The 19,946-nt window shown below is 36.5% G+C and overlaps 2 protein-coding genes across 3 annotated transcripts in view; one reads left to right on the plus strand and one right to left on the minus strand.

Annotated features, from left to right (window-relative positions):
* The window catches only part of ENPP1 (ectonucleotide pyrophosphatase/phosphodiesterase 1), a 73,579-nt gene that overhangs the window by 48,991 nt on the left and 4,642 nt on the right, over positions 1-19,946 (plus strand). For both annotated transcript variants that reach the window (XM_025865519.2, XM_073893944.1), the window contains 13 exons: positions 1,105-1,213; positions 2,183-2,314; positions 4,089-4,120; positions 5,057-5,184; positions 6,345-6,414; positions 7,128-7,215; positions 8,344-8,513; positions 9,349-9,400; positions 10,958-11,112; positions 12,660-12,789; positions 14,044-14,124; positions 14,997-15,129; positions 16,947-17,109. In XM_025865519.2, the coding sequence (XP_025721304.1) occupies positions 1,105-1,213; positions 2,183-2,314; positions 4,089-4,120; positions 5,057-5,184; positions 6,345-6,414; positions 7,128-7,215; positions 8,344-8,513; positions 9,349-9,400; positions 10,958-11,112; positions 12,660-12,789; positions 14,044-14,124; positions 14,997-15,129; positions 16,947-17,109 (1,443 nt within the window). The remainder of the gene's footprint in view (positions 1-1,104; positions 1,214-2,182; positions 2,315-4,088; positions 4,121-5,056; positions 5,185-6,344; positions 6,415-7,127; positions 7,216-8,343; positions 8,514-9,348; positions 9,401-10,957; positions 11,113-12,659; positions 12,790-14,043; positions 14,125-14,996; positions 15,130-16,946; positions 17,110-19,946) is intronic.
* Positions 19,284-19,946, minus strand: part of VNN1 (vanin 1) — a 725,633-nt gene continuing 724,970 nt past the window's right edge. The window contains exon 9 of the mRNA XM_025865591.2: positions 19,284-19,397. The gene's annotated coding sequence lies outside the window, so the exon portion shown is untranslated. The remainder of the gene's footprint in view (positions 19,398-19,946) is intronic.

Genomic DNA, 19,946 nt, shown 5'->3' on the forward strand with positions numbered 1-19,946 from the left:
AATCATCTGCAGCAGCTCTAATGTAGTTAGTGATTCCATGTGCCCTTGCTTGGCTTCTGTCCTTCAGCTAAGCACAAGTGCTCCTTAGAGGTACAGTAAGGAGGACACATGGTGGACAATGTGGACAATGCAACCATGTCATCATTGGTGAAAGGGAAAAGCTTCTTGTCAGTGTTATGTTGGTTTGACAGTTGGCCAGATGCTAGGGTAATTTTTATTCATTCACTAAATTCCCCGACACTTAAGACTTCTGTCCAGGTCAGTTTGGCTACAAGGAAGTCTAAGACTCATTTGGTAATTATTAGATTATCAGATCATATGAATTGTAAAGCCAGTGCTTTTCTAATTTCACTGAAGATTTGCTACTTTGTACTACTAAAGTACTACTTTGCTGATTCATCTGCATTCAAGATTGAGCCCATTGCTTTTCATATCATATTCACCAACTTGTAACCTCTATTAAATTCTAATATTACTGCCACATCGAAACCCACTTTAATACTTAAAAATTCCAATTCGAATTACTTGGGTAGCTTTGAGTGAATGAAAGACCATATTGAGGGAGTTTGTTTCATATTACAGTGAAATTCATTGACCATAGAGATAAGACTGATTTGATACATAACAGCACATGTAGAATTGCAAAGAATTTTCCTCAGGTGGTTTTGCAAGGAGAGCTGAAAAGAGAAATGTCAAAAGCAGGTTGCTAAAACCATTTGCTCTTTTGTGTCCTTGTGCTATATCATATGCAAAATATATGCAGTTTGCAGGGAAATAATGGGTTGTATTCCTAGTTCTAATCTTAAAAATCAAATACAAGAATTCTAAAAAGCATTTCGTGAATAATTTTAACATTTTTGACAGTTTAGACAATCAGATCAGCTGGTGTCATTCCCAGTACTTAAAATTGAGCACATATGTATGGGATTTGGACCCTTCTTTTATTAATGGGCATTGTTTTACCTGCCCCGTCTTAGCTTAATGTCAGTCAGTTCATCATAGTAGTTGCATCCACTGAACTTTCCTTGTATTCACAGAGATAGCTTTGTATAGAAATAGCCATTAGTATGGAATCCATCACATGAAATTGCTTCCCTTTCATAGGTCATCAGAGCATTGCAGAGGGTTGACAACATGGTTGGCATGCTGATGGATGGTCTAAAAGAGCTGAACTTGCATCGATGCCTGAATCTTATCCTTATTTCCGATCATGGTAATCTGACTTTGCATCATTTACCCTTCAGGTTAAATAGTGCTCCCAAAAAAGTTTCCTTGATTGGTTATTGTTTCATTGTTTCTTCTGATTGTTATAGTTAATTTTTTAATGTAGTTTCTTGTGGAAAGTTTTTAGGAAAAAATTATATTAAACATAAAGTACAAATAAAATGCAGAATTCACAGAAACCTAAGAGCCTATCAGTGACAATGTACCCATCTCCTGATTTGGGGAAGGTTTACACCAGGAATTTTAAAGAGTTAAAAAAAAAGGATTTAATATTAAATTTTGGTAAATCTAGTCTAACAATTTCAAATTTAACTTGAACGCATTATTATGTGCTTTTCCTATTTTCTTTAGCATGATAAATCTGATTTTAGAACCAGTATAAATTAATTCTGGTGCTTCGTTAATTTCATTTTTACTTACTTTGACCTTTAGAACATGTTTGTGTAACAGCCTTGAGAGTACAGAAGCAATGAGTACATAATAGAAAACAAGTTCTTTTTGTTGGTTTTTCTTGTTGTTATTGTTTGCTTCAGAAATAATTACTAAAAGCTATTTCTAGAAACGGTTATAAGAAGTTCTGTTCCAAAGAAGCTACAGTTCTGGAATGAGACTGAGAATTTTATGCTACCATTCATATTCTAGGTGATCTGGGGAAAATGAGTAGGCTTTTATATTCACTCTGAAACTGTGATATTCCTCCTCACATAAAGATACTGTAATACATATATAAGAAGAAATACTAAACTAATTGTGGATGAAGGAAGGGAAAAAGTTGGTTTTTTTGGAAGTGAAGTGGTATAAATAGCTGAAATTTTGTGTCTTACCTATCAGATGCTTAACTAACATGCGCACTGAGCACATAGTTATTGAATTAAATTCTGGAGGTGAAAGAAATTCTCTTCTAAAAGTTAAATTCCTTATTAAAGTTGCAACACGTTTGGGAATTTTTTTCTCCCAGGCATGGAACAAGGCAGTTGCAAGAAATATGTATATCTGAATAAGTATTTGGGAGATGTTAAAGATATTAAAATTGTATATGGACCTGCAGCTCGATTGAGACCCTCTGATGTCCCAGATAAGTATTTTACATGTAAGTATATATGGATGCTAACTTTGAATATGATTACATCCAGAATACATTCCTCTAACTTATTCTATCTCTACACTAAAGTGGATCAATTAGAGTTAATTTCCTTTCATGCTTAATTTTCCAATGCAGATCTTCTGCACCCAAAGGGATTTTATAAAGGCATTGGGTGTGAGGACACAGGTCTAACCACTTATCTCTGTTATTGATTGCTAAGCATATTATTTGTTGAGCTTAGTACAATTTTATGTTGTAGTGTGTGTTTTACTTGTGTTAGATTCGAGATTACTTGTACTAAAAAAACTCTGAAAAGTTCAGCTGGATGTATTCAAGTTTAATTAATGACAATCCATTAAAATAGCTTAGAGCTGTTATAGAATAATATTTTGTTATGAGGAGGAATGTTGGCAATTCTGTAGTTCTTAAAATTCTATAAACAACAGGTTTCTGTCCTTGACCATTCCAAAACACAGTAAAAGTGTGTTTTGTAAACAGAGAAGAAGAAATTTCACATTCTGTCTTGACTACATGTGGAACCCCAACTGCCAAGAAATTTTTTAAAATATTAATTCTTTTGCAAGTGAAGTCCATTTCCTAATTGTTTGCACCTCCATTATAGCCTGCTTTTTGATTGCCGTCTTTGGTAACTGTCAGATACCTACAGCAAGTCTTGTTTATCTTTTTGTTATAGTTAACTTTAAAACAGAGAAAAAAGCTTGTCCGACTTTTAACGGAATTGGTTAGGTTTGGGCACTGCTGTGTTGTACATTTCCATAGATAATTTTGAATATTCATGAGGAGACACAGATTTCACTGCAGGAAAATGTTTATGCAAATATTAAACAGTATGTTAACATAGTGACACTCAGCATAGACTCTATATGCTTGGCAAGTTTTAATTAGTATTTTTTTTTAATTTATGAAAGTAGTATACAATTGTTACAAAGCCTGTTATAAAAACTGTACAGGTGGGGGCAATGCCCTGTTTAGGATGGGATGCCTAAGCTTTGACCACACCCTTATCTCATTAGGTCTCTGTTTTCCAAATTAATTTATCAATATACATACATAAAATATATATACAATACATGTTCTTTTATCTGAATAATTTTCTCAAACTTATGTAAAGTATAGCTAGAAGAATCTTTGGAAAGCTAGACATTCATTGATTTGTAGCATAGAATACACTAAATCTGTGGTCTTGCTATACAAATTCAGTTTCAAAACTAGTCTACTTGCACCCTCTTCTAAGATGCCCTATGTCCTTCTCATTTGGAAGTTCTGGAATTATCGAATATCAAAATATGTAAAGTAAAAAGTAACAGTTTCCCTAAACCTCCCTAATTCACAACTCATTTCCTCTCTCTAGAGATAAGCATTGCTAGGCTTGGACAATGTCTTCCTAGATATCTGGTATGCGTATATGAGACATGTTTGTTTTTTAATTTTATACCATGAAATCGTACTAGATCTAGATGCATGGACAGATAGATGGATGGTCAGATGGTTGGACACATATGGATGAAGAGATGGATGGATAGATATTCTGTAACTTGCCTTTTCATTTAACAATATGACACAATTTCACAGACAGGGGTGGTTCCTAACGATCTGTCTCATTCCTGCCAATGACTAATACATAATGATTTAAATAGGCTGTTTGAAACCTGTTTTGACACTTAAATATAGAGTTTGAGTCCGACATTCAGCATTTTTGTTTTATTTTTAATTGTGGCATACCATCAACAATTAATTCTTACCTTTGTCCCCCCCTCAGTTGATTATGAAGACCTTGCCAGAAATCTTTCTGTGAGTATCTTTATGTTTTCATTATCTAGTTATTGTTAGTTTTGTTTAATATATATTTAGAAAAGAGCTTCAGTATCTGTTCTTAGGATTTTAGCATTAGAATTTTTGAGTATGTGGGCCAGCATTTAAATGCCCTATTGCTTTTAAAGATCTTTAAGGACATGTCCCAATAAACTAGTGTTGAAAGTTTTTAAGGGGGTACCTGGAAGGCAGACGTTTATAGTCTGCCTTCAGCTCAGGTCATGATCTTGGGGTCCCAAGATTGAGCCTGTGTCAGTCTCCCTGCTCACCTGGGAATCTGCTCCTTCCTTTCCCCCTGCTCCACTCATCCCTCTCTCTCAAATAAATAAATAAATAAATAAATACATACATACATACATACATACATACATACATCTTTTAAAAAAAGGTTTTAAGAATTCGTTTATTGTCATTGTTTAATTTTTATGACAGTAAAGAAATAATTGGAAAAAAAACAGAAGGAAAAAAATTTGTAGCTATAACACCATAGGTATTGTTAGCATTATTATATATTTCCTACCAGTCTTTTTTATGCCCATTTAAAAAATAAGTTTTTGTCTTGATGTTATCCATAGTACATTTTTTTACTTGATATGTTTTAAGTATTAAAGAAAGTTCTTAACATTGTAGTTGTAAGTGTTCGAAAAGAATATCAGTAGTAACTCATAAAATCGAGTTACGTGGTCTAAGAGTTTTGGGGTTTTTATGCAGCAGTGAGTATTGAATTGTTGGAAATGGTCAACTGGACATTATATAAGTAGTAAGAACTTAGTTATTTTTGCATCTGTGACTTATTGAGCAGGCTGGTAAAATTTTTATCAGAAAAAATTCATACAGAATTAAACAATTTCAAGAGAAGTTTACACCTAAGAAAATATGGAAATAAGAGTATTTCTTTACCTTCTATAATTTCAGTGCCGGGAACCAAACCAGCACTTCAAACCTTACCTGAAACATTTCTTACCGAAGCGTTTGCACTTTGCCAAAAGTGACAGGATTGAGCCCTTGACATTCTATTTGGACCCTCAGTGGCAGCTTGCATTGTAAGTTCTAACGGTTTCCAGGTAAACTTAGCCTGATATGTTAGTGATTCAAAGTAACCACTGGGTCCTTTCCAACAATGTTGTTATATGAAAACTGTACAAATATGATTCTCTTCACTCTATCCCGGGGTTTCTCAACCTTGGCTTGTTGACCTTTTGGGTCAGATAATTCTTTGTTGTGGGGAGCTGTCCTGTGCATTGCAGGATGTTTGAAAGCATCCCCGGCTTCTACCCATTAGATGAAAAAGTATACTTTCCACAGTTGTGCCAACCAAAGATGTCTCCAGATATTGCTGGAAATTCCCTGGGGAGGACCATCCACCCCCAGCTAGGAACCACTGCTCTGCTCACATCCATATTGATTATTTCTTATGTTCTACATTAGTCTTATCACTTAACCATTGTATCTCTTCTGCACATTACAGCTATACTAATAATACCTTTAAATCCATCAAATAATTGGTAAAAGCTCTTTATAATAACAAGCAATTACTTTCTTCATAGAGTAGTTTTTTCACCTCAGTTTTTTGGAGTGCTGGAAAATTATTCGGATGGTTAATATTGTTAATATCTCAAGACATGATAATTAACTCTTTTGATGGTTGCCAGGAAGCCAAGGATGATAAAGCAAAACCTAAGCAGTGAACAAGGATTGGGTGAACGTTTCACTGTCTCTCCTTTCACTAGAGAGCTGTGCTTTTAGTGTTTGGAAGAAAAATATGAAGGAAGGGATGGTCCTTACCCTCATATTAATAATATACTAACATTTCACGAACATCTACTGTATTCCAAAGATTTCTTTAGACTAAGCCATTTAATTTGTACAAACAACCCAACATGAAATTGAAACCCGAAGAAGATAACTAACTTGCCAAAGTCACAGCTAGTAAATAGCATACTCAGGGTTCAAAACTAGTTATGTGTCAATGCTAGTGGCTTTTCCCCTCCATGCCACACTGCTTATAGAGTTGATTTATCTACAAAATAAAAGATAAAGGTGACCCCTTGATGCTTTCCAAGCCTGGTGGTTTTGTTTACCTTTTTTTGGTTTGTTTAACAAAATAGTTACTTATTCCTTATGGACAGAAATAATGTCACGATTATAAATTTGGCAGTATGAATGGACTTTACATCATTAATTCATATTATGTCAAAATTAGGACTCCTTCAGAAAGGAAACATTGTGGAAGTGGATTCCATGGTTCTGACAATTTGTTTTCAAATATGCAAGTAAGTAAACTTGTTATACTTAAAAAAATAGTTTATATCTGAAGAAAACTGTATAAAGTTATAGACTTAGAAACGTGGAGTGTGATTATATGTCTTGAATGAGAATTAATGAAGCTTATAATTTTCTATAGCTGTTTTACTTTGGGCATTACATTAATAGAATTTTGTTAAAATTTTATATGCATGTTTCATGAACATGTGACTTACCTCATACTAAATTTCTAATAGTTACTTTGCATATATTTGTCCTCCATTAAGAACATTGCCCCATGGTAAATGAAAACTAGTGATTTAATAGGGGAAAAGATATCAGACTTTTGTTCTAAGTGAAGATGATGCCTTACATTCATCTAGCAATTTAAAATTTCAGGATATACCACAACGGTGATTTAATTTGATGCCTACAGCACTGTGTGAGATGGGCAGGGTGACATTCGTATCCCATTTCACAGATGAGCAATGATTTCATCATCCATTCTGTTCTGTCAGGTCAGGAATTGCAGTAAAGCTGAGAGAAATATCCCACATGTCCTTAGATTGAATGTGCAACACGGGTTAAAATAGTAGCCCGCCGAGTCCACGGACACAGTATTTTTCCCATTATCTTAACCAGTTTATATATGTACAGCATGGATAATGTAAAATAATATTGTCACCAGCTACGTCCATAGCTGAAATGAATTGACACACTCTTACTTTTCTGGCCCATCTAGGCCCTCTTTATTGGCTATGGACCTGGATTCAAGCACCGCCTTGAGGTTGACTCCTTTGAAAATATCGAGGTCTATAATTTAATGTGTGGTAAGTGGAACAGGCTTCTTTCATTTCTTCTGAAAACAGAGCTGGAATGGGATTATCAAAAGTAGGTCACATGGTGGGCACCTTTGTAGAGATGATGATGAGGGGAGACAGACCTTCTTCTTCCTGACCCAGAGTCACTGAAAAAAATATGGGGATTGTGCCATCTGATGACTTACGTTTCTTCCACTAGGCTGCACAGGTAAAGTGGAGCACGCAGAGGAGGGAGATATGTACATCGCCAGTGCGTAACAGTTTGCCAGGCCTTGGGCTTAATTATATGACAATCGAAACAGGTCTGGGGTGGAAGCCCAAGAAAGAGTTTGGAGGCTGTGAAGGGTGCACAAGACAGGCGGAACCTCTGGTAGCGATGAGTTGAATGGATGGCAATGTCAAGGTTGTAGAAATTGAGGAGGACCCATTAGATACATGCCTCGTTTAGTGTGTATTAATTAGTACTTTTATGGTTGGATATTGTGTTTTAAATATTACTTCCTTTTTCTGACAATGATACTGGGCATTTGCAAACCTTAAATATGTCCTCAGTGTAATTCTTTTAGTGGGAGCCTATATACTTAAATGAATTCATATGTCCTAAAGCACTTAAAACAGTGCCTGGCATATCCTAAGTGCTTTACTATAGAAGCATTTGCTGTTGGGTTATTACCAAGAGCATGAGTCAGACTCAGACAAAGCTGGTTTTGAATCCTAGGTCTTACTCCATACTAGCTTTGAGGCCTTGAGCAAAGCACTATGAGTAATCATAGTGACTACTCATCTACCAAATATTGGCAATAACTTATTAAATTGTTTTGAGGATTAAGTAAGATAAATACATTAGCACAGTGATTGGCATATAGTAAGCATGCCATGGAGGTTACTATAGTCATACACATTAAAATTCAGAAGTTTCCATAGAGAAGTATAGCATACATATCAGTAATTCCATTAAGGATATCATAGTTATAAATGCTCTAAAATTCCAGAGTGTTTCATAGTTTCACTTTATGTAGAGAGTAAAGAACTCTTATATAGATAAGGTTTAAAAAAATAAAAGTCATAGGATAAGTCTGCTGTTTATTTGCTTTTGAAACCTCTAAGTAACCATTTACCATTCTCGGAATTATGCAGATTTACTGAATTTGACACCTGCTCCTAATAACGGAACTCATGGAAGTCTTAACCACCTTCTAAAGAATCCTGTTTACACCCCAAAGAATCCCAAAGAAGTCCACCCCGTGGTACAGTGCCCCTTCACAAGAACCCCCAGACGTAACCTTGACTGCTCGTGCCATCCCTCAGTAAGTACTGACCAAAGTGTAGCCCAATTGGATCCTGCAGCACCCTCTGCATAGCTCATGCTATAGAAACACCTAATGATCAAATTAAAGTTTGTGAGTGGGCATAAATATCTATTTATGTTTAATTCTGATGGAACACATGCCACCCTTTTATCATTTATTTTTCCTCTTCCTGGTTTTTGCATTTTTCACCTCTGTCTTTATCCCTTGGTGCTGTGACTTGACCTGGGTGCAGGTTGGGAGAAGTCCAGCTGAGTCCTGGAGGATCCTGAATCATGGAATCTGTGCTGTTATCGTAGCAGTGAGGTCTTGATTATCAACCAAACACAGTATTCTTTCTCTAAAGTATCTCTCAATTAATTTTAAATTTAGAGGGAAAATCGCATTTTTGGGGGGTATGAAATGGAATATGGCACTGTTTCTTTTTTACTCCTATCTTAACATATAGTTGTAAGAAGATGAAAATATGTGACAAGTGAACAAAACTGATAGTGTCCTTAAAGATATGGGGAGCAGTTGATTTTATGCTTTCCATTTTGTTTTAGGCTGATAGAAAGACTGTAAGAGTAGTGATAAAAATTATAATGCAATGATTCTTTTCATTCATAGTGTTATGCTTGGGTAATAGTTTTGTCTTTTTGCAGATGTCATCCGAACTTTTATCCTCTTTGTCAAAAAATGTTTGACTTGTACAAGATGGCTTTATCTTTGTTCCATGATGGAATAATTAGCCTGTAGAAGTTGTTACGAGATTAAAACGTGTCTCAAGACAAAAATAAAACAAAACCAAACCTCATGTCTCTCATTGCTTAAAATCGTATTATTAACTTTTTAGGTCTTGCCAGTTGTGGATTTTGAGATACAGTTGAATTTGACTGTGGCAGAAGGTAAGGCATGTTTACCCTTGAGCTTGGAATGTGGAAGCAGGCTTTTTCTCAACCATGTGAACCACAGAACATTGGTTTGGGGTGTTAGTTGAGAACAACCAATAACCTAAAAGTAGTGGTGGAGGACTGTCACCTGAGGAAATGTGGAGATGTCTTTGCTTGACAGTCTAGACCATTCGACATAAGGAAAGAAGGGATATTTACAGCACATCATATATTTAGTGGAAGCTGAATTACTTTTTATGAACATAGTGGAGGTGGTTTGAGATTTTGAAGATTTTTATAGGTTTATAAGAGACCTTCAGATGTCCATTGTAAACACCTGTTAAATTTCTGTCTCACTTGCTTCTTAGTTCATTACAAGAGAATATAAATTGGCTTATTTATCTAAAGTTATTTCTTCATAACTTTTGAGTGAAGATTAAGTAGACTTAATATACAGATAACTGCTAACATTTGTCAGTTGTGACTGGGATGTTCAGCATCCCTTTGATATGGTCTCTGATACACTTTGATATATTCTCTGAAACACTTTGATACAGTCTCTGATCCTTAAGTTACTTGGCTCAGTTCTTTTCCTTCTGGAATAAAAAGGTGAATTCTGCATAATTCCCAAGTTGAATTTGTCTATATAAAATCTCTGTAAATGTGGGGCACCTGGGGTGGCTCAGTCAGTTAAGCATCTAACTCTTTGATTTCGGCTCAGGTCATGATCTCAGTGTCCTGAGATCGAGCCCCACATCGAGCTCCACACTGGGTGTGGATCTGCCTGGGATTCTCTCTCTTCCTCTCCTTCTGCTCCTCCCACTGTTCACATGCACTCTCACTCTCTCCCTCTCTCTCAAAAATAAAATAAAATCAAAATATCTGTAAATGTTTAGAGAAATCTTTGATGACCCTGTGATGACAGTGTTGTGGTGAAGGATGACACTTCTGGAATTGATCTGTGTTTGAATATGAGTGGAGGAACTATATGTCCATGGAAAAAGTATTCACTCTCTGTAAACTACTGATTTCTCTTTTGTACAATGGGCGTATAATCTTAATTCATAGGGCTGTGTAAGAATTAAATTAGATGATGTATACAAAGGACTCTACAAAGCACTTGGTACTTGGAAAAAGTACAATAAATGGTCTATACTATTACTCTTTCATTCAGCTCAGTCTCATAAGTTTAGTTGTGAATTTTTGCTTTCCAAGCATCCATATCATCCAGAAACTTCTCTGTCTGGAGTTTTCCCTGAAGAATAAATCATTAAAATAATGTTTAAAGAATTTTAGCAATATTCTTTAAGTCCTAATGCTAAAATTTCTAACAATCTCACATAGTGTCCTCTTGTGATCTCTTGCTATTACATCGATCTTTCAGAATCTTCATAGGCAAAAACTATAGTGAATCTCTTTTGTTAATTCCTTATGGTTCTGCTCTTTGTAATTAGCTTTTTTTTATAGTTAAAAATAACTTTTCAATAGGGTTAAGTAGAGGAAAGAATTGGATGAATATATCAACAGTAAGTATGTTTGAATGGTGGTTTCATTTTTCCCCTACAACCCAAGAGAAGGTTATTAAGTGCAGCACTTTACCTTATGGAAGACCCAGAGTTCTCCAGAGGAACACCTCGGTCTGTCTTCTCTACCAGCACCAGTTTGTGAGTGGTTATAGCCATGACTTCCTGATGCCCCTTTGGACCTCTTACACTGTCGACAGAAATGCAAGTATTGGTTGCTTCTTTAACTATGTGTAATTATTTCAAATTATCATTAAGCAAAACATCGAAAGCAGAGTTAGTTTGGGTAAATTAATCTTGGCTCTAACATCAGTTCCTGAATTAGATCACTGAACTCTGAGTCAGAAGATTAGGTTCTGGTTCTGGCTCTGCCATGAACTAGCTATGTGACTTTGAGACTCAGAGGGGATTTCTTCTTGTGTGAAATGAGGGATGTGCAGGCACTAGAAGTTTCTCCCTTGCTTTTTGTTTATATTGATATTTTAGGATTCTGATTTATAATTTTATGAAATCAATTTTGCAGTCAGGTGCAGTGATTCTTCTCTAAATACATAGATGTGTGAGCACAAGGATTTTCCTTGGTGGCATTCACCTGAGGGGGTCCTCACTGATGGGGAAGGTCATGAAAGCTCAGTAACCTCCCTGCATATACCACTTACAGGAAGACCCCCAAACCAGACCAGAGAGAGGCCAGGGATTTGTCCACATCCCAAAACACAGGAAGGCCTTGAAAAGATTTGGGGGGGGGGCAGGCAGAATAAGACCACCCTTCCGCCTCACCTCTGCCCGCTGGTTGCCCTGGTAGAAAGAGTAACAGAAGTGAGACCTTGAAAAAGAGAGAATGGGGAAGGGGAGGAGATTTAGATTTTAATCAAATTGAAGTTTTTAAACTAGACCAACCAGATTTTCAGGAACTGAATGCCTGGCAAGCTACAGGATGCCCTTAAGGGGTGAAAAGGGGATTTGAGAGAGCTTAACTGAGAGTAGCAGCTGGATTTAAAAAATAAAACTATTGTTAATACTCACTGAGAAAGCGAAATAAAAAGATGGGGATATATGCGGGTATATATGTAATTTCTCTGTTACAAATATATGTATTATGTACCCACACATAGTCACATAATCCCATAAAGTTTCTACCATAAATTTGATTGTTCTAATTTTGAAGACTTCCAACACTAGACACATTTTTTACTTGACTTTGTGATAAATAGGAGTCTGCATGGTGTTTTGTAGGTCCCTATCAGATTTACTGTTGTTTCATGCCTTAATTACAGTGTTCTTTAATTCTGTTCAAATGTTCGGTTTTCTTATGTAATCAATGCTGCATAAATTCAGTCATCAGTGCTCCTGAGGTTTCCATGCTGCACTGCTATTCAGTGGCACCCCACCCTCAGCCTTAGTCTGCGCAGTTGTGTATGGAAGATAGACTCGGGTCCCCCCAAATCAACATTTGGCTACATAAAAGTTTGCAATTGACTAAACAAAAACGTGATACACAAAATTAGCCCAGCATAATAGGAAAATATTTGCACATATATGATAAATGACTTGTATCCTTAATACCGTAAAGAGTTTTTGCATTTCAGTTAGAAAAAAGATCAATATACTGCTAGAAAAATGGGAAAATGGTGAAGGACAGCTAGAGTTCTATAATCATATGGTGTGATCCATCTTCAGCTACTCATAAAGCAATCTTCTTTCCTTTTGTATGCCTGACACCTGATGGCTCTTTTCATTTTGTTTTCCAGGACAGTTTCTCTGCAGAAGACATTTCCAACTGTCTTTACCAGGATCTTCGAATTTCTCTTAGTCCTGTCCATAAGTGTTCCTTTTATAAAAATGACGCTGAGCTGAGTTACGGGTTCCTCTACCCACCGCGTAAGTTTCTACCTCCCTGACCTTCCCTTTCTCTTGGCCTCTTTCTCTCTTCCTTTTCTTTTCCTTATGAGGCCGAATACATCATCTTGTTTTTTAATTGGTGAAAATGGTGAACGAGAAGTATAACTCTTAGGGAAAATTTTTAAAGTGTCTGAAGTTTGAGTTTTAGAAAACTTTTGCTTTTGTTTGCTTTAGTTTTTTTAGTGCGGACACTGTAGATAGGACATTTTTCACTTTTCTACATTTCTTTTACATGGAATTTGAGAAAGCTTGGGTCAGAAGGATATATCAGGGTTCTTAGGAAGGAGATAATTTGTTTATTAAAAGGAAAAATGTAGGGGCGCCTGGGTGGCTTAGGCCATTAAGCATCTGCCTTAGGCTCAGGTCATGATCCCAGGGTCCCAGGGACCAGGGAACCTGCTTCTCCCTCTCCCTCTGCCCTTCCCATCCACCTACCCCTGCTCATCACTCATGCTCTCTCTCTCTCAAATAAATAAATAAAAATTTTTAAAAAAGGAAAGATGTAATTTGTCAAAGAATTAGGGGTAGGCAGAGCCTAAGTGTGCTTGCTCTTTCACAGAAATGGAGCCGCTAGGGACTAGCTTTCTTTTCTTTTTGAAGTTAAGTGTTCAATTTTTAATGTGGCAAATTTGTATGTTAATGAGAAGACATTTTGAGGCTGGCCTTAAAAGGCAAAAACCAGAAGGCTCCAGGTGCTCAAATATTCTCAATATCCAGTCCAGTCCCCGGAGTAAGTGTCTGAAGTCAGAACTTGGCTATTGCTTTATAAAAATAGACCAGGCCCAAGCTGAAAATCCATACAAAGAAGCCTTGTACAGCATTTCGAGGCAGACATCCTGCGATGTTTTTTCTGGGTAGTAGGTGTTCAGAAGCCAGATAGTCTCTTTTTTCTTCTCACTGTGGAAGAGTTTAAGGAAAGAGGGTTGTCAACACAATACAGTTTTAGTTGAAATAGGCAAATAAGGTAAAATTTGAACATGTTTACTTTGGGGCTGTGATTAAGCTTTTGTTTCTTTGATAAATTCGTCTTGAAGAAGAGATCTAAATATTTTACTTTTTTTAAGGGACTTGACCAAACACATTGCACTTTCCCTTGACCCCATACCTAGGAATGTATTATGGGTTTAAGGTGATACTCAGCTAATTTTTTAAAATGCCCTCACATGAGAAAGTATAATTTCTAATGTTATTCATGAAGAATGAGATAGTTGTCTTTTTTTATTTTCTTTGTAGAACTAAATAAAGGTTCAAATCAACTATATTCTGAAGCATTGCTGAATACTAATATAGTGCCGATGTACCAGAGTTTTCAAGGTAAAAAATTTTAACCCTGTATCTCACAATTTCAATGAATTTTCTGTATATTATAGGTATAATTTATATTAATAAGACTGATCCTCTAAATTAAATGACTATCAAACATGTTTTATAGGTGCATGTTCTCAGAGGTATACATTTTTATACATTCTTAACTTTGACAATACCAGTACATAAAAATTTTGCAACTATTAGAATTATAACATATTCCAATACCTATTATTCTACTTTGTATTTACATGTTTATAAGCATTTTTTGATGGAAAAAGTATGTAATATTCTTCCTAAGTTATCTGGCTAATATAGTCTACTAACACATTAACTTTCAGTTTGTTTCCCATTTAAGTTATGGAAGTTGTTGATAATTGTTTTTGATCTTGAAATGAATAGATTTTTGTATCATTATTAATTATCACAGTATTTGGAACTCTTCCAAAAATAAATTTAAACTATTCTTCAAGTGACATATAGAATTTCAAAAATATAGAGTATCCTAGGAGATTTTTACTCTAATTTACATGTAGAATCGTTGTGAATATTTCAAAGGGAATATTCAGATATTAATAGTAAATCTGAATAACCTGCCTTGTTTGTGTATGTTTGTGGTTTTTTATGCCTAATGATGATCTGTTATCCAAATTCATGCTGATGCACATGGTCAGGGATGCCCCAAATAGTGTTGAAATCAATGTTTGTCTCTTCTGCCAAAGCTGAACAGTGGATTTTTGGCCTCATACTAAGACTGAAGCCAAATTTGACTTTGTCTGTAATTATTACAAATGCTGATTTTGAATAAGGTTGTTGAGTTATTTCACATGACAGCAATGGTACCTTGTTTTGAAACTACACTGACGTCCTTCTTGTTTTAGTTATATGGCGCTACTTTCACGGCACCCTTCTACAGAGGTATGCAGAAGAAAGAAATGGCATCAATGTTGTCAGCGGTCCTGTGTTTGACTCTGATTACGACGGATGTTATGATTACTCGGAGACCCTGAAGCAGTAAGAACATATTTCATTTACTCTTAAAAACAGCTGTTACTTGGGATTACCATCCAGTTGAGTCAGCGGAGCCTTTTCTGTCTAATATTATTCATATTGACGGACGTGACATTCCGTTTTTTTTTTTAAAGATTTTATTTATTTCTCAACAGAGAGAGAGAGACAGCGAGAGAGGGAACACAAGCAGGGGGAGTGGGAGAGGGAGAAGCAGGCTTCCCGCTGAGCAGGGAGCCCAATGTGGGACTCGATCCCAGGACCCTGGGATCATGACCTGAGCTGAAGGCAGGTGCTTAATGACTGAGCCATCTAGGTGCCCAACGGACATGACATTTCTTATTACACTGGAAGCCCCTTGAAATATCTGATTAATTTTGATGTTTTGCTCAGTGTTCAGTGAAATGTTTTTTTAGAGGAAAGGAGTGTTTCTCCTCGACTCAGTTTAGATGAGTAATTCTTGAGCTCAGATTAAACACTGAACTCTACCATATGTTAAGAAGGTAACATCCATGTTTAAAATCTCTGTGTGTAGCTAATTGTTAAGATACTGTCTTCATTAACTACTGCTGGTTAGAAGATAAAGAACCATGTGGTGTGGCTAGAGGCATCCTGAGTGGAAGAATCAGCAGGGTTATAAGGCTGTAATGTCCAAGCGTAGGCCTTGGGCGAATGTCACAGCTTTTACCCAGCCTTGCTTAGAGGGAGATTGAATGACATCTTGAAAGAAACCATGAGTGGGTACTAGTTTTATAAAGTAGAGTGACAGAACATTTTAGAAGTCATTTGATCTTTCTTAATAACAGCATGATTTTTTGAAGCAATATTGCTATTAAGGCTACAGGAAAAAGAGAATGAATTGTCTGCTGATGTTCAGCTCTTTCCTAAGAACTGCTTTCTCAGGTGGCTCAGGGATTACTCTTCACACACGTATATCTGTGACACATTAGTTTGTACTGTGTAATTTACAAACAGTAGTTTGTCAAATGACAGGGTTGGGGGGTTTTTGTTGTTGTTGTTTTTACTATATCCCTTGAGGCATAAGAGTCCCAACATAACTGCCTCAGAGGTCACAGCGGTAGAATGGGTGAAGGAGAGAACTTCATACCTTTCACATCCCACCAGAGCTCTCTGTTTTAATCAGTTTTACATATTATGGTTCCACATAAGATTATACTTGGAGACAGTGCTCCCACTGCCTTAAATTTGGAAAGATGCTGAAAAATAAATAAACTAGCTTTGAGATCAAAGGAAATAGAATTAAGATGGGGTAAAATATTACTTGGGACATGTCGGAGAATATGCTGCAATTTGAAAGAAGTTACTGGGATGAGAAAGGAAATCCTTTTAAAACAAAGGCAAATTCACAGAAACAGGACTTCTCCGGAGGGGCTGGAATAGAAAAAAAATCCCACACCAGTTTCCTCTCTGCCTACTGTCTGTGCACAGCAGCCTAGAGTTGAGAAGACTATCAATAATGCTTTAGAATCTTTGTTGTAGGTATTCGAGAATGATATATTTTTTCTTTAGTGTCTCAATTCCTTCCAGTGTCTTGAGGTAGAACTAAAAAAAAAAAAATCTGAAGTTCAATAAATTTTTATAGAAGTTCATAAATTTTTATAGAAAATAAAAATTATTTGGCTTGTGTTTATCTGTCTTCTAATTCGTTCTCTCAATTTGGCAGAACATGTTGAGGTATTATGATTACTAATCGTAAAATTTCATTTTTAGATGCATTGTATTAAAAATATACTTTACTGAAATCTTCATTAAAAAGAAGAGAGTTATTTCTTTCTTAAAGTGAAGATTGCCATATTTTCCAGAAACAGCAGACTCATCCGTAATCAAGAAATTCTGATCCCAACTCACTTCTTCATTGTGCTGACAAGTTGTAAAAACACATTCCAGACTCCCTCCCAGTGTGATGATTTAGACACCTTAGCTTTCATTTTGCCTCACAGGACTGACAACAGTGAGAGCTGTGTGGTAAGTAGCCTCTGTTCATTTATTACCTTAAACGTTGAAAATAAGAATATATTTGTGTGTGCCATGTCTGACGTTACTGTGGGGGGAAACAGAATATGAATATGCACTTTGAAAGGATATACTTTGAAAAGATGTGCTTTACATGTACTTTGCAGGATGGTTTTAAATTTGATATTCTGAGATGGATGTATCTTTGGAGAAGACTGCCCTTGTCTGTTAAAACACAAAAAAACAAATCAAAATGTAAAAACTTAGTACCTGCTTATGGCTTAGCCACTACATTCTAGGTTTATTTGAACTATGAATTTACTCTTGTTTCAAAACTGGATTTATAATTCCCCAAGTGTTAGCACTGTTATAAATTAGTCTTAATGTTATGGTTAGGTAGTATTTCAGATTAATTTTCTATATATCACTTTATTATAATAATCATGTTTGTCCCTAATTATCTTTTCTTATTCTGTTGTCATTCAGTGTTTGGAAAATATGGTTTTATGTTCTCTTATTTGCTCAAAATTAAAAAAACAAAACAAAAACTAAACTAGTCTTTGAACATCAAGACTGTATTAAAATTTTAGGAATTTTAAAGTCTTTCCTTATGGTGAGCCAATTTTTTTTTTCTTTCAGAGTACTTCCCAGATTTTCTAGTTGTTTAACTTTTTTTTTTCACTTTTCTTTTTTTGTCTGTTGAAGTTACACAATGCAAGTGTAGGCCTAAGTTTGCAAAGTGATATAGCTTTTTCACCAGCCTCATTGAAAGGTTGGTGGATAGCTGGAGTCCTGTAGTCAAAGGGATGTTGAGGTCCCAGTCTGAGCTCAGCAGGAGGGAGTGCTGTGATCACTCATTCATTCCTCCCTGCATTTATTCATTTATCCCTTCTTGGATCCAGCCATTCATTCCTTTAATAAATATGTGTTGTCAGGTACTCTTAGTACAGAGCACACAGCAGTGAACAAAAGAGACAGTAGCCTCTGCTGTGGGCCCAGGAGTAGAATACAGAGATCCACTGTCATCCCTGATCTAGGAGTCTATGTGTCATTCATTAAAATTCATGAAGATATTTCACTCTTTAATTGTTTCTCTGATAAACTGAGAATTAATTGCCCAGTCCTCGTAGAATATATTTCTCATTAAGTTATTTTTCCTTATGCTTCAGAATTAGGTACGGAATAGTAGGACTTTACCTATTTGGATGCCTATTGGGCTTCTCTGTCTACTAACTGGTCACTGTTGTGGACACTGTTGGATACATACCAAGTGTTCCCTTCTTCATTGCTTTCTCTTCCTCAAGAGATTGAATAGTCACCAAAGTTATCAGTGTTGCATTCAGCAAATAATGAAGAACCCATTTACAATGACTTGAGCAATTAGTGGGTACTTCGTGTGACGGGATGTCCAGAAGTAGACAGTCTTGGGTCAATAGCACTATTAGGGACCCAGACCTTTCCTGTCTTCCTTTGCCACTATTCTTAGCATGCAGCACATGTGGGCTAAAGATGGTTTCTACTTCTCTAGATATCATGTCTGAATTCTGGGCCCTCCTCCCAAAGAGACTTATCCATACGTCTCCCTGACCAGAATGATGTCAGGTATCATGAGTGAGGCGCTGAGTTCCTTTTCTACTTCTACCATTCCAAAAGCTGTTGTGCCGGTATCTTAAATGCAAACATTTTATCAAATTCTACAATAGCAGTTTACCTAGAAGACACTAAATATTGGACGTGAACCAGAGAGAGGATTATTTGAAGGCATATCACACATACAGACTGATTCCTTCTGTTTCGTCTCTGAAGTAGTGACTAAAGATTAGCAGGATGTTAGCCTAAGACATCAGATGCCTTGCCTGTACTTTTTATCTATTCCTGTGTATGTTGGGACAGATGGAAAATATCTACTGTGGTAGATGGTCAAGTAGTCCATTGAGTCAGGGTTATTCCTCCGAGAGCCAGAGTGAAGATTGTTGCAGAGAAAGAGACTGAGTGGGGCAGCAAGTAGCTTTGGGTATAGTGATGATTGGAGGCTAATGGGAAAATGGAAATTATTGGTCCATTTCCCTTTTATGTGGAAAGTCTATAGTTATCATTTCCAACTAATATTTTTTTTAAAGATTTTATTTATTTATTTGAGAGAGAGAATGAGATAGAGAGAGCTTGAGAGGGGGGAGGGTCCGAGGGAGAAGCAGACTCACTGCTGAGCAGGGAGCCCGATGTGGGACTCGATCCTGGGACTCCAGGATCATGACCTGAGCCGAAGGCAGTCGCTTAACCAACTGAGCCACCCAGGCGCCCTCATTTCCAACTAATATTGTCCCAAGGGTACAGAAATCTTTATTGGAGGATGTCTTTAAAGTACAATCATAGCGCACCAACCGGTGGATACCTTCTTCATCTGACCTTCTCCAGGAGCCATATTCAGAAAAATGTGTACTTACACATGAATGTATGATTTCCATCTCTGTTACCTGCCTCAGCTACCAGCTCTGCTTCCATGTGCTGGAGCATGTGCCTTTACTTCTTGTCTGATCTCTTAGTAGCTGAGACTTCACTACTTCCCTAGAAATGAAATTGTGTTTTACCACATCCCCCAACCCCCTCTTCATTGCAACCATGTAAATAACTGATTCTGATAAGAACAGGTGTTTTTATAGTGCATTTGCTCACATCATTATACCTGATCCTCAAAACAACCCTGTAAGGAGGGTGCAGGTAAGAGAATCAGGATTCAGATGTTAAATAACTTGCCTCAGTTTACATGGCATGGTAATGACAGGATCTGGACTTAAATCCGACTTTCTTTCTGCTCATCCCCCTGTTCTTTCCACCATATGCCACATTGC

This window comes from Callorhinus ursinus, unplaced genomic scaffold (genome assembly GCF_003265705.2).
Source record: "Callorhinus ursinus isolate GAN/ISIS: 27379988/994484 unplaced genomic scaffold, GSC_fseal_2.0 scaffold6, whole genome shotgun sequence".
Classification (NCBI taxonomy): Eukaryota; Metazoa; Chordata; class Mammalia; order Carnivora; family Otariidae; genus Callorhinus; species Callorhinus ursinus.